This window comes from Mobula hypostoma, chromosome 1, assembly GCF_963921235.1.
Source record: "Mobula hypostoma chromosome 1, sMobHyp1.1, whole genome shotgun sequence".
Classification (NCBI taxonomy): domain Eukaryota; kingdom Metazoa; phylum Chordata; class Chondrichthyes; order Myliobatiformes; family Myliobatidae; genus Mobula; species Mobula hypostoma.
In genome coordinates this window covers 75,781,012-75,794,690 of record NC_086097.1, presented here as the reverse complement: position 1 = coordinate 75,794,690, position 13,679 = coordinate 75,781,012, and the positions used below count along the sequence as shown (strand labels likewise).

The following is a 13,679-nucleotide window of genomic DNA, read 5'->3' as shown; positions in this document are numbered from 1 at the left end:
TTTGATCATAAGCATCTTTAGTGACCCCCCGATGTGTTCATAAGTTCATCAGGTTGCTTCCTCTGCTGAAATACCACAATTGCAAAACAATCAAATAAGTAAATTTACATCTGCAGGACAACTTTTGTTAACAAATCCACTTTTAACATTGCACCCTTGTATTTCTAATACCTAATCACTGTTAAACAGTCTCAACAACTTAAATACGTTTTAGAGTAAACATAATTGGTAGATTGCATTAACCGTCTGCTATTTTGCCTAGCATGCTGGAATAGAATATTACAACAGACAGAATGTAAAGAAATTAAAACTTACTGTTTTATTATGATACTTGTTTGATATGTCAAATTACAAGTGTATGATGTAACAAAATCTGTTACAAACTTACAGTATATGCATATTTACATTATATATATTTGAGAAATTAAGAAGCTACACTCTCGTACATTTAATTACACCCATGGCAGTAGTTAAACTAAACTGTACATCACTTACTTCATCTTTTCAACACAAAAATAAAAATACCTAAAATTGAAATGTACCAAGTACAATATCAGTTAAATTTAGATGGAGTTTTAAAAATGTACAAGCGAGGCACTTTTTGGAAGTTGGCTGTGTATTAAGGAAGTGGCAGTAAGCAAACAATAGACAGAATCTGGAGAAAAATTGAAAGGTTACTAAATATTCTGCAAATTTAGGTTTCTATTGATGTCTCATTTTGGAAAGCATAGCATTTAAAAAAAAGTGGAAGTAGAACAAAGTTGCATTTAAAAAGTTAACAGTGATAAATGGCATCAGTACTCAGAGGGGTTGATTAGCGTTATTGGCATGCCTTTTGGGCGTTTTTTAAATACATAAAGCAGACATTGCATACAAAATCAATACATGGCTAGATGCACTATACTAATTCATAGTGCCTGATTATTCTTAGGCCAACATATACCTATTACAACACATAACACTTTTCTACAGCCAGCAAGTTGTTCATTTGGGATAAATGCATCATTACATTCCATTGTGCCAGCACTCTCAGACTTTCTCTGAACCCAATGGGAAAAAAATATAAAGCACCTTAAGTTATATTTGGAGTTATTTAAAGTTTAACATTCTACAGATAAGTAGATTTCTGTCTCCGAATTGAACTGGAAATGATTTCCACTATGATAATAATTTTGGTAGAGAATTTTTAAAAAGTTACTAACACTGATTCCATCTGCACATGGGGAAAGGATATGAAAAGAAGGAAGCAACTTTTGAATTAAATACCGAGCATTATGAGTGCAGAATATAATAGAATAGGCCTGCATGTGAAAACCTATTTAATATGTGCCCCAGTTCATTTTCACAAATGTAATTTAAAAGTTGGTTGCACAATCACAAGAACAGCAATGTCAAAACAAGAGTGAAAACTGAAAAGGTCAGAAATTCTGCTTAAGGCTTATTACAATGGAATAATTGGTAAATCACATCTTTTAGGCAGCCAGTAAATATGATGGATTCTTTTTCAAACTCTGTCTTCAATCCAGCATTCACTCTGTAACTTATTGTGACTAGCTTATATTTGGAAAAATGAAATTAATTCAGATATAATATCCATTTAATGCAAAAATGAACAAACAATTTTCTCACCAGAACCCAGATGAGAAGCAAATGCAATGGATAAGATGTGGAGGCCTGAAGAATTGTTTAAAATCTCATGAATTAAGAGCTTCCCCTCAGAATATTACAGATTGGACAACATCAGAGAAAAATCTTACCTCGAAGACATTATATAAGCAGAATTTTTAGATGAAGTTTCTGAATGCCAGGGTTGATAAGACTTCAGTTTTATTAATGTCTATGTGTGCGTTACTAACTGCAGTTGACAGAAAAGTCAGTCAGAATTTTCCTCAGCTAGCTTGCAGTTCTTTCAAAGGGAAAGTTATCTGGCACTTAATGGAAACATGGCCATTAGTTTTTTCAATATGTGGACAACGGAAATGTATAGAAAAATACAAAATAAGCAAGTGGTCTCAGACTATGTACAAGTACTCTAAATACAATTCAAAATTTGTTTGATTCCCCTAATGTGCAAAACACTGATAAATCAAAATTCATCAGCATAGATGGAATCCTATAATGAAGCATTACACAAATTTTAAATATTCAAAATTGCAAAAGAAATAACTGCCCATCACCACAATTTTCCTTTTGGAGCCATTCTATTAGGTACAAAACTAGAAACAAGCTCTTTAAAATTTAGTCTCATATCTTTAGCCTCTACTTTCAATGTGAAATAATATTCAAAGTTAGCTTTATGTACAGAATGCTGTCAGTTCATTCCATCTACTCACAGCTGATAAATAGATGCATTTTAAAGTGGAATATCTTACAAATGGGGTTATTCATTTACACTTACATTTGAAAAAACTAGAACCTGGCTAAGCAACTTTACCCGAAGTCCTAAATTTTAAATGTAATTTTCTTGTGAATAAATATGATAACATTTAGAAGCATTAAATCTTAGACTGAAGATGATTCTACCACAACCACACAAGCTCTATTTTCCCCTTCAAATTCACAGACATGAAAAATGTAGTACAATAGTGTGTAGAGAAAATGTACAAAATCAAATGTGCCTGCGTGCCATAAGTAAAACACTGGTTTATTCCACATGTTACTGATTATCAGAGGCTCTAAACTAAGTGAAGAATAATTCTTCCCTTTTTAAACCACAAATTTGGCTTTTATGTTTAAGCCCAATAATTTAGTCCATTCATTCTCAAAATTTGTCTTCTCCACTGTGTAGTCCTAGTTCTAGCCAACATACATGGCTCCAATGTAAATTCTGATTTTTAATTACATCTACACATACCATACCTATGTATTTCAACACAAAACCACATACACATTTACAGGAACCACTCCACACCATGCCTGTATGCAAAATTTATCCAGGGAAATCCAGCACCTCAGTGGTTGTTTTTTTTAAAGTAAGAGCATTCAGTTTCATCTCAGAACAAAATAAGCTAGTATAGTTTCGCATCATTAAATGCCCTAACATTTGCTTAATTTACAAATTAAAACTGTATCTTTCCAAAACTATATCTATTGCTTTTTGATAGCTTGCGGACATAAAGCTCGGTCTAAAATGCTTGTATTGACTATATATCTTTTAGATTTTTAATAGTATATGATTCTCAGTTACATCAATGTATTAAATCATCTAACTTATTGGGTCATTGACAAGAAACTTGCTGGTTGTGCGAAAATATTAGAAGTGTTTTTTCAGATGATTATAAATCTAAATACGCCCCAAATGTTCAATAAGTTTTAGATAATTTTAAAATCAGTTACTTTCTGTTTTATGGGGAAGGTGGAAAAATATTCAAAATAATGCTAAATCATTAGCAAGCATGCATATTACAATGGATTAAAAATAAAAGGTGTACCTATGGGTCAATTATATATCAAAATCTTGACACAGGACTAAAAGATTACATTTCTTCAAGTACAAGCCATATCTCAAATTTAGTTATATAGAGTTTGACACTTTACATGTGTTAAATAATCTGTAATTACTCAGACAGTAAATTCATCTGCACTTCTGGATAAGTGATTCTGTAAATGCACATAGTAATACTTAACAGAAGCAAAATCTAAAATAATCTTTCTCAATAAAAAAAATCCAAACAGTTACCTCGTGCTTTTAATCTAAAACTTGAGTCTCTTCAGTAAAAGCTTCATGTGAGACACCAGGTCCCATAACCAATTCAATGTACAAAACTGCAAAATGAATACCTTCTGCATAATCACATACAGTGTTCATTATTAACAGCTAAAAGCAAAGACCTCTCTGCTTCGCAAGACCTCTTGAGTTAGACTGTGCCATGCGAAGTATTAGACATGGTGGCCTATAGAAATGTCATTATCATTTAAAGCACATCACTTCTCCACTAGACCTGGAAACTAGCACAGCTCTGCAACTGATCCTGGCTTTGAATACCAGAGGGCCAATACCCTCATGAGCCAGAATTGATGCCATCTGGAGAAAAACTATTTGCACAGCTTGGCTCCCAACTGTTTACATCATCCAGCTGCTTTGTGTTTTCCTCCACAACATCCACAAATCTCACCACAATGGTGGCAGGCTCTTAGAGGGAGGTAGCAGCACATACATGGTGCAAAAACAGACAAGGCTATAAGAGCCATCCAACGCAAACAGAATTTGTCATCACCAGTGTCACATGAACATGGATCAGAGAAATCTCCCTCAGAGTCCGACATACAGTGATAGAGCATACTCTCTGCACACAGCATGCAGCTCACTTGATAAATGCACCTCTTGATCGGGTCTGGAGCATCCTGACACTGTCCTCTTCTGTTCTCCTCATGGTTAAACATATCTCGACAATATATACAACGAGAGCGCTCTCCGTCCTCTTTCCTTCGTTTGGATTTTTTTGATTTCAGTGAAGTGGGAGGCTGTGCTTTGAATACAACAGAACCCTTTGAATCTTTAACAGAATCGGATTCCATCCCTTGCACTGAAGGATATACATAATCATGTTTCTTAGATTCAGGCTTAAAACACACATACGAATCTACTTCTGTTTCCAAATCATTTTTTCTCACAATAGGATGTCTGTAGTCTTCATAGCCCCTAATCAATACATCCTTCAGAGGATTTATCCTCACTACTTCGTCATCATCTTGAAAGCTGACATGCCTAGTTGATTTTAACATGACCTGAAAAAGATTTCAAGTTTCTCATTAAAAATCAAACTGTGGTTGAAAAAACTGAATAAGTAAAAATATTATAATGCATAAATAGACTTTCAAAAGATACGAAACTGAGTTATGAGTTCTCCTTTGAATAAGCATGATAATACCCCAGCCACTGGCCAGGACACAATTTAACGTTACTCAAGCTTATACTGCTGTTCAAATAATATTCTGAGGAACATCATTATAAACTACTATAATAATAAATTTTAAAAATTGTGCTTTAGGTAGATGTAACTCAAGAGTATAGAGATACTGCATTTGGTGACCTCATGGATTAGTCCTGTAAATACCCATTTCCTGATAAAATATTCTACCATTCAGAATAATGGAAAAATACCACGTTCAGTTTTCACCTCTGTAAAATAGTTGAATGTATCATAATTTATTTCTTTTCTAAAACAAACACTAAACAATAAAAGATTACCTGATTCTGCTGAGCAGGAAAATACAATCTTCGAGAACTGAATTCCTCAGGTGGAGGCGTTCTAACATAGCAACTTCTGCAAGGTTCACTGGTTACTACAGTGTCACGTCGTAAAATTCTCTCTTTTCTTTTCAAAGAATCAGCATCATTTTCTTGAGGTGGCTAAAAACAGCACAAAAAGCCTTTATTACTTATTTGTCAAGTTAGAAAATTTCACGGCACATGTCAGTGATAATAAACTTGATTCTGATTCAGAAAGGCTTTGATTAATTCACCACTTCAAATTGTAAACAGTATATTTCCAGTTTGACCAGCAGAGGACAGCCTATCACAACTCTATGAAACACCAGTTAAAAAACAACAAACTACACAGAACAGGGTTGGAACCTTTAGCAGTATTCAGACAGTTCTCTGCAGAACTGTTGAAATTCCACAAAAGTATCACTAAATTTGAGATTGGTGTATGAACTCTTGAAAAGAAGTCCAACACAGCAAGAAATTTAAGCAATTTCCCAACATTGGGAATATGACTTCTAATTGAGATCTGACCCATCCATCACCTTCACTTATTTAAATTGAAAGGATCCACTGTGAAAAATAAGTTTTTATATAGTTTACTTATTTGATTCATTGTTAATTATTGTTTCAAGTTAAAGTGCTTTTTTGTAATCCAACAATTTGAAATCCTAATTTCTTTGTGTATATCAGCTGATTTTTTGCTATTTAATGGGCAAGATTACAGCAATACAGTGCTTCAGAACTGGGCCAGATTCTCACTCATTTTTGCCATATTTATCAAAATTGTGAAAGGACCAATTCTATGTTATGAAACTCTGTGATGAGCAAAATAAAGCGAAAGATTTTATGCTAGAAATGCATAAAATGGACTACAATGCCGGTTTAAATCAATGAATATCACAGAACAGCACCAGCCTCTTCCTATTGAAAATGTTCTCAAATGCTTTAAATATCAGGGAGCTTAGAAAGGCCAAAAATTAAATCACATTACTAGTCTTACCAATAGCTCATTTTGGTGTAGTATAGTTTATAAGTAGATAGAGGTAACCAGCATCCTAATCAGGATCACCAATCATGTAAGAAACAAGTTACAGATAACCCTCACGTAACAAAAGAGATGTCTTGTTAGAAACCCATCTTTACTGCTGTTTTGTGTAACAGGAACCCTTCTCTTCCCACTGAATCTCATCTTAACAATCAAAGATATCCATCTGCAGATTTTCTCTTGTCATGCATTTCCAAGGGATGTTTATCTCATGTAAAACTATCTTACTGCCTATGATAAAGTGATCCACCATCATTATTACACAGATGAAGCCAACAGCAGACACAGGGAATGGATAAAGATCATGGATTAAGAAGAATTTAAGAAATAGAGAATAAAAAGAAAAAAAAAATCAATGGAGAAAAGACCGAGGGATTACTTTAGGAGCCAGAATACAAGTTGGTCATGGCTACAGCAATTTCCCACAATGCAGTGCATCAGAGAAAAAGTCCCTGATGAAGAGTGTCGCAGAGTTACATTCTAAGGCATCTGCTCACACGTCCTCAAATTGGAGAGGGTGTGGCAACAAAGAGACTCAGCTATGACTGCTCACCCAATCAATGCAATGAGTCAGTGCCTCAGTATTGACTAAAATAGATAATTTTTTTGCCCTTTTTCTGCATTTAATATTTTTTTCCCCACGTAATTTTCTTAAGAGTGAACTTTATTCTGTTTCTGATTTGTGAATACCATAAGACGCCAACACCTGTAATGGTGGGGTCACCTGTATTTCTCCATCATCTGTATGGGACCATAAATTGTAAAGTTGAAAAGTGACAAAATTGCAAAACTAGCTCTGATATTTTTGAGAAAATTAAGTGGTTAATGTTTTGCTTCAACATAACAGAAATTTGGCACAGGTTTCTTTTTTCTATTAAACTATTGATATACATTGTCAATTTTTTTCCAAGACAGCCACATTTACAGTAATTAGAATTGTTTTGAGTTAGATTGCCAAACAATCTAGAGTTTGTTGGTACTCCTGCAATGAATGACTCACCACCCAACACTTCACCATCTACAAGGTACAAGCCAGAATAATGATGGAATATATCTACTTGCCTTGACAAGCATAGCCTTTACAATTATACAACTGAACACAGTCCAGAGAAAAAAGCTTACTTGACTGGCACCCCATCCACTACCCTTGAACTGCCTTCACAGCTCGAGCAATAGTTACAGTGAGTAACATCTACAAGATGTCCTATAAACTACTCCGTCAACACCTTTCAGATCCGTAACTTCTACCACTAGGGACAATGGCATACTATTATCTAATCTGGCAATATACTGCCTTCATTAATATTTGCTCTAAGCCCTGAAACTTCCCTCCCCAATACTATTATGGGAGTATCTTCAACATATGGACCATAGTAATTCAAGTGAATAGCCCACCACCATAGAATTTTCAGAAATTATGCTTGCTTTGCATCAACGTTGATAATTTAAGAATCACACAAAGTTTACTATCTCTATACAGTTCACTTCTATGTGAAGCAACACTTGTCCCGCAAATCTGTTAGGGTTGACTACTGTATCTGGTGCTCCCCATGCGGCCTCCTCTATATTGGGAAGACCCAATGTAGATTGGGGTTTTTTGTCAAGCACCTTCACTCCATTTGCAAAAAGCAGTATTTTCCGGTGGACAATCATTTTAATTCCAATCCCTGTTCTGATATGTCAGTCCATGGACTCTTCTGCCATGATGAGGCCACTCTAAGGTTGGAGGAGCAACACCTCATGCCGTCTAGGTAGCCTCCAACCTGATGGCATGAACATCAATTTCTCCAACTTCCAGGATTTTCTCCCCTCCCTTCAATTCCTCACTCTGACCCCCCCCACCCCCGCTTACCTCTTCCCTTCACCTATCTATCACCTACCTTGGTGCCCCTCCTGCTCCCCTTTCTTTTCTGGTTCACTCTCCTCTCCTATCAGATTCCTACTTCTATTATTACTTCACCACCCTTCCCCTACCCAACACCTTCTAGCTTGAACACCTTTCCCTCTCCCCCATCTTTGTATTCTGGCATCTTCCCCCTTCCTTTCTAGTCCTGATGAAGAGTCTCAGCCAAAAGGTCAACTGTTTATTCATTTCCATAGATGCAGAGTTGCCCCAGCATTTTGAAAGTGTGGCTCTGGATTTTCAGCATCTGCAGAATCTCTCATGTTTAAGTTTACCATATGACCAATTGTTATTTGGTTTAATATACAAACTTGTTCCTATTTCTTTGATGAAAAAGTTTGCATTTTTATAATGTTACCTTTGCAAGGACCCCATTTCCTTCTGTTTCCTATATTAAATGAAGTATAATCATATCTTCAAATTTACAATCTCCCTCCACTTAACAAACAAGAATTGCATAACACTGAAACACTTAATGCATAGCATATTGCAAGATGGAAATTTTTAAAAAGCAACAGAATGATTAAAAGCTGCAACCACCACCCACATTCTGACTATAATACTCAGTTCTGACAAAGCTTGGCAAGTGCTGTCTGTAAAAAGCAACCCAACACAGCTTTTATGTAAAATGGAAATCTGTTTTTCTCCCAGCTGCTGTTATAGTAATTACTGTCCTGTGGTTGCTAAGAGATGCTTCCTATGATATTTTTCCCCCTTCAAAGTACTAAAATGGCTTGAATGGATGAAGGGTAAAGTAATAAAATCAACTCCAGCTGCAATATGTTGGACAAATACAGTTGCACAGAAAATGGGATCCAGATTCAGATCCTCTTGTTCAAATTATCAAAACTTCTTCCCTTTCCGTTTCTGCAGACTGAAGTTCAAGCAGAAAATTATTAACAGCTTACAAAATAGGTTCCGTTTTTATTTTAGCTGAGTGTAATTTACCAGTGAAGATTAGTGGCATACACTTCTCTCAAATGTTTGCATCCTAATACTTGCTATAAACAAAACTAGATTTAGACTGGTAACAAGACATTAGATTGTTACTCTTTCAAGTAAATTAGCATAGAAAAGTTAAAATTATTAGTTAATTATCCCTCTGAGATGAGAAATTCTTTACAATGATAAATTAAGAAAACTACAATATTTCCTTGTGTGAAATTAGCCATGTCAGCGTTTAACCACGAGAAACTTAAATGTAGGATCTTGTAATTAAGAGCTTGAAGGAACACTAAATGACTTATTGATTATATATTTCGAGACACAACATCGAACAGGCCCTTCTGGCCCAACAACCCATCTATTTAAGCCTAACCCAATTACAGGATGATATACAATGACCAATTAATCCACTAACCAGTGCCTCTTTGGAATGAAGTAGGAAACCAAAGCGCCAGAAGGATACCCACGGGGAGAACTTACAAACCCATTACAGATGGTGTCAGAATTGAAATCCAAGCTGTAATATCATCACGTTATACACTATGCTACCATAACGCCCCAAAATAATGATAAGTTTACTCAGCTTAGAAGAAAGCCCCACACCATTCACTTACCTCTAAATTTAACTTGTATTCCAAAGACAAGGTATAATGCACAAATTCAATGTAAGGTTCAATGAAGAGCTTAGTAACCATAGACCTACACTCTCTCTTTCTAATATTTAAATTTAAAAGCAATGGCAATTCTAAATTGTGGTGCAATTGGGAAGATGTTTTACGGTTGCTTGGCATTCCCACTAAGGGTAATTAGAAAACCTGGCTGCAACTGCACAAGCTCCTAAGTTTCTGCTCAAATTCTTTTGTGTTATCACAAAAACAAAATTTGTCACACACCTATATTTTAGCTGCTTTGCTTAAATTGATTTAAAAATATTCTTCGCTTTAAGAGTGACAATATAGCAGCTTCATTAATAGAGCTAAAAAAGGATTTATCACAAAAATATTTTAATCATCCACCATCTGTGATTAACCAGATTCTAACTATAAATAACTGGAAGGGCTTTATAGAATCATTTGTTAGTCATATTGGCAGAGACAAAGGCTTAATTAAAACGCTCTGTAATGTGCCTTCCAATACCAATGGACCAAGACAGCTTAAAGTTAATGCTTGTGATGGTTGACTTCATCTGGGACACCAAGTTTTTTTTAAAAGGTGGAACACTACTTAGCACAATTTTTCCAAGTAGCCCAAAAGCATGCAGAAATTGTGCATAAATGATGATAGCACATTGCTACTTTTAAACTTTGGCTGACTAATTTCAAGCAAATAGCACAGGAAAACAAAACGTAAGCAAAACCAACTTTCAGATTATTAAATACAAAAGCTGACAAATAGTGAGATCAAATTTAATCACTCATAAATAATCAATTTGAGAGGAAATTAAACTCGAATCCAAATGATGGATCAATACTAAAAACAGAAAATGTTGGAAAGACTAAGCAGGACAGATAGCATCTGTGAAAGGGACACAGCATTAACGTTTGAGGTCTGAGGCCCTCCAGCCTCAGAATAATGTTGTAGGGATTTTGAAAGCAAAGTCTACAACCATGCAATTAAGAAAAACTAAATCTGAAATTTGCAAGTAAGTCCAAAAACCTTAAACATTTTACAGACATACAATTCAGCTGAGTGAGTGTGGAAGTGTAATTATACTCCTGAGCTTGTCAGCAGTGAAATGTTTTGTTGGAAATGGTGCAGACCTAAGAGTCCTGAAAGCCATCTAAATTTGTAGAATCTTGGGGAAATCACAGCATGCTGATTCTGATAGGGATTTGTGGTGCATATTGAATTGCACTGCAGCAAGTTTTCATGGAGAAGAAGCAATGATTAAAGCTATGCATTTCTAACTGTATTAGAACTATATTTGTATGCAGCATCAATGATTCTGATGCTTGTTTATATTCCAAAATATTAAAATTAACAAATTTGGAGTGAAGCATGCAACCTGGATGATTAGGTGTTGGTTACTTTGTTCTTCACAAACACATTTGCAAATTTCTTAAGAGTTATGGAAGGTAATTGAGATTTCCAGTTCATAATACTAATCAAAACTAGGCTTTGTAGACAGGTGTGGACAGGTGTGTTGGCATTGCTGAATACTACTGTCTTTTCTGATGGACAGAGATTAGAAAGGAAGTTCTAAGGTTTCAGGCTGCAGGCAGAAGAAAGATAATTGATAGATTGGAAAAAACTATCAGTCTAAAGTTGTCAACTCTGTTCAGTTTCCCCAAGCACCTATTTGACTACTGTCTTTGTTGGTACGAGCCTATCTTGCATTCCACTCACATTTTAAAGAAATATGATTAACTAGCATAGTACATAATTTGGCTTTAAGAAGACAGGAAATGTATTTTACCAGGTAAACACAACAGACTTCTTAGTAAAGATCATCTGCTTTATTTTTTCATTAATTAAAGGACTATACTAATTACTGTGCATTTTCAAAAATTATTTTCCTTATTCTTTAATGAAAAAAGATATGAGATCTATAGAATATGATTTAATCTTTTAACTTAAAATAGACAATAGGTTTTTAAGCAAACAAAAGCTTCTAGAAGTGCATCAAATACTTTATCATTTGTGATGATAAATCACAAATCTAGGTCACAAACAGCAAATGTACTTCAAATTATATATAAAGCAATAATCATGTCACTTTGAAGACTGTACTCTGATGTTGTATTTCTACAATTGTACCAGAATATTACTCATGTCCACATTCAGTACTCATTTGTCATCTAAGTACTATTGTTTCCTGCAGTAAAATACTGTAAGCCACTTAAACATGAGTTGTATTAAATATTACATTTTAATCAGTAGAAAAATCTCTTGGTCATACTTAATCCTGAAATATATATCAGGCCAGCAAAATAATAAGCTTTCCTAAATTTCACACTGTAGGGCAGCTTCTTCAAGTTACTAGAGAGCAGACCAAATACAGGCTCTGAAAGATTTTATATAAATGCCTTTCTTATGCATTTCTTATTTCACTTACTTGAAAGCCATCATCAGAAACTGTAGCTTCATTGGAAGTTTCTTGGCAACCTGCTGACAAATAAAACATCAATGTCATCGGACAAGTTGCTTCACTGTTATTCACCCTTTAAAGTTTGAAATCAATGATGAAAATTTGTCTCACTCATATCTGTTCAACTATTTAAAGATCATACGAGTTGGATTAAGCAGCAAAAATAAAACATTGATTAAGCTCAAAATAACAATGTCAAAGGCTGCACATTTTGAAGTCCCCAGCATTTTTAATGCAGGGATGCCCACACTCTGGGCTGTGGAACTTTTGAACAGATTACTCAAGAGCACAAAATCCAAGTTATTAAGAATAGAATGGTCCTTCTGTCCTCAAATTCTTCCATCATAGAGAAGGTAAACTACAGAAAGGATTGCTTAAAGCTGGGTCAAAGGTGAGTGCAAGGAGTACTGAGCAGATGAAGTAAAGCTGAGAATAATGGTAATGGAAGAAGAGATGGGAATGGTGGTGATCATTACCAAAAGCAATAGATGTCTTTTTAATGTTAAAGCAGGTCTCAACCATTCAATAACCCACTAAGAAAGCCTTAATTTTTCACATTGCTGCTCAATGACTGCTCTGCAATACGGCATCACGTCTTGGCAACAATTTTGGCTTACGGTCTTTGGCTGACATTCGGTCATTCCTGCCACTGTGAGATATATGAACTCAGTCAAAAGCATCCTTACTAGGAATAACAGATCTTACCAGTATCATAAAATTTGAAATTATGAGTAAACATAATGAGGTTGCAATAGCCTGGTGGTGTTTAAAAATATGATGATGGGCAGCAATGGTAATGTTGCAGTTACAACAACGCTTTACAATACAGGGTCAATTCCCGCCGCTGCCTGGGCTGAGTTTGTATATTCTTCCCTGACAATGTGGGTTTCCTAAAATGTACCGGTTGTTGTAAATTGTCCCATGATTAGGCCAAGTTTAAATCTGAGAATTGCTGGGCAGCATGGCCTATTCTGCACTGTAACTCAATAAAAGGTTGCAGAGGTGTTTTGTTCTTGGCTTATAACAAAAACTCAACAGAATCCTACTGTTTGTGCATCAGTAATTATTATTAGAAAAGTCATTGCACAATGTAAGATCAGGAGAATCTACTAAAAAGCAATAAAATAAACTAATGAAGAACTGTAACTTGAATAATCTATGGAAAGATGACAAGAATCAGGATTTATATACAGTGCCTATAAAATGTATTCACACCCCTTGTAAGATTTCATGTTTTATTATTCTACAACGTTGAATCACAGTGCATTTAAATTGGCTTTTTTTTTGACAATGATCAATAGAAAAAGACTCTTTAGTGTCAAAGTGAAAACAGACCTCTACAAAGTGATCTAAATTAATTACAAATATAAAACACAATATATTTGAGTGCATAAGTATTCACCCCTTTTAATGTGACACAGAAAATCATCACTGGTGCTGCCAATTGGTTTCAGTAGTCACATAATTAGTTACAGTGTCTTAGCTAGAT

General features: G+C 35.0%; 1 protein-coding gene across 2 annotated transcripts in view; it reads right to left on the bottom strand.

Annotated features, from left to right (window-relative positions):
* Positions 1-322: 322 nt before the first annotated feature.
* Positions 323-13,679, bottom strand: part of spred1 (sprouty related EVH1 domain containing 1) — a 118,825-nt gene continuing 105,468 nt past the window's right edge. Inside the window, exons 4-6 of one of the 2 annotated variants that reach the window (XM_063050886.1) lie at positions 12,158-12,210; positions 5,192-5,353; positions 323-4,728 (exon numbers count right to left, since the gene is read on the bottom strand). In XM_063050886.1, the coding sequence (XP_062906956.1) occupies positions 4,069-4,728; positions 5,192-5,353; positions 12,158-12,210 (875 nt within the window). In that variant the 3' untranslated portion in view covers positions 323-4,068. The remainder of the gene's footprint in view (positions 4,729-5,191; positions 5,354-12,157; positions 12,211-13,679) is intronic. The other variant, XM_063050895.1, reaches the window with a different exon arrangement.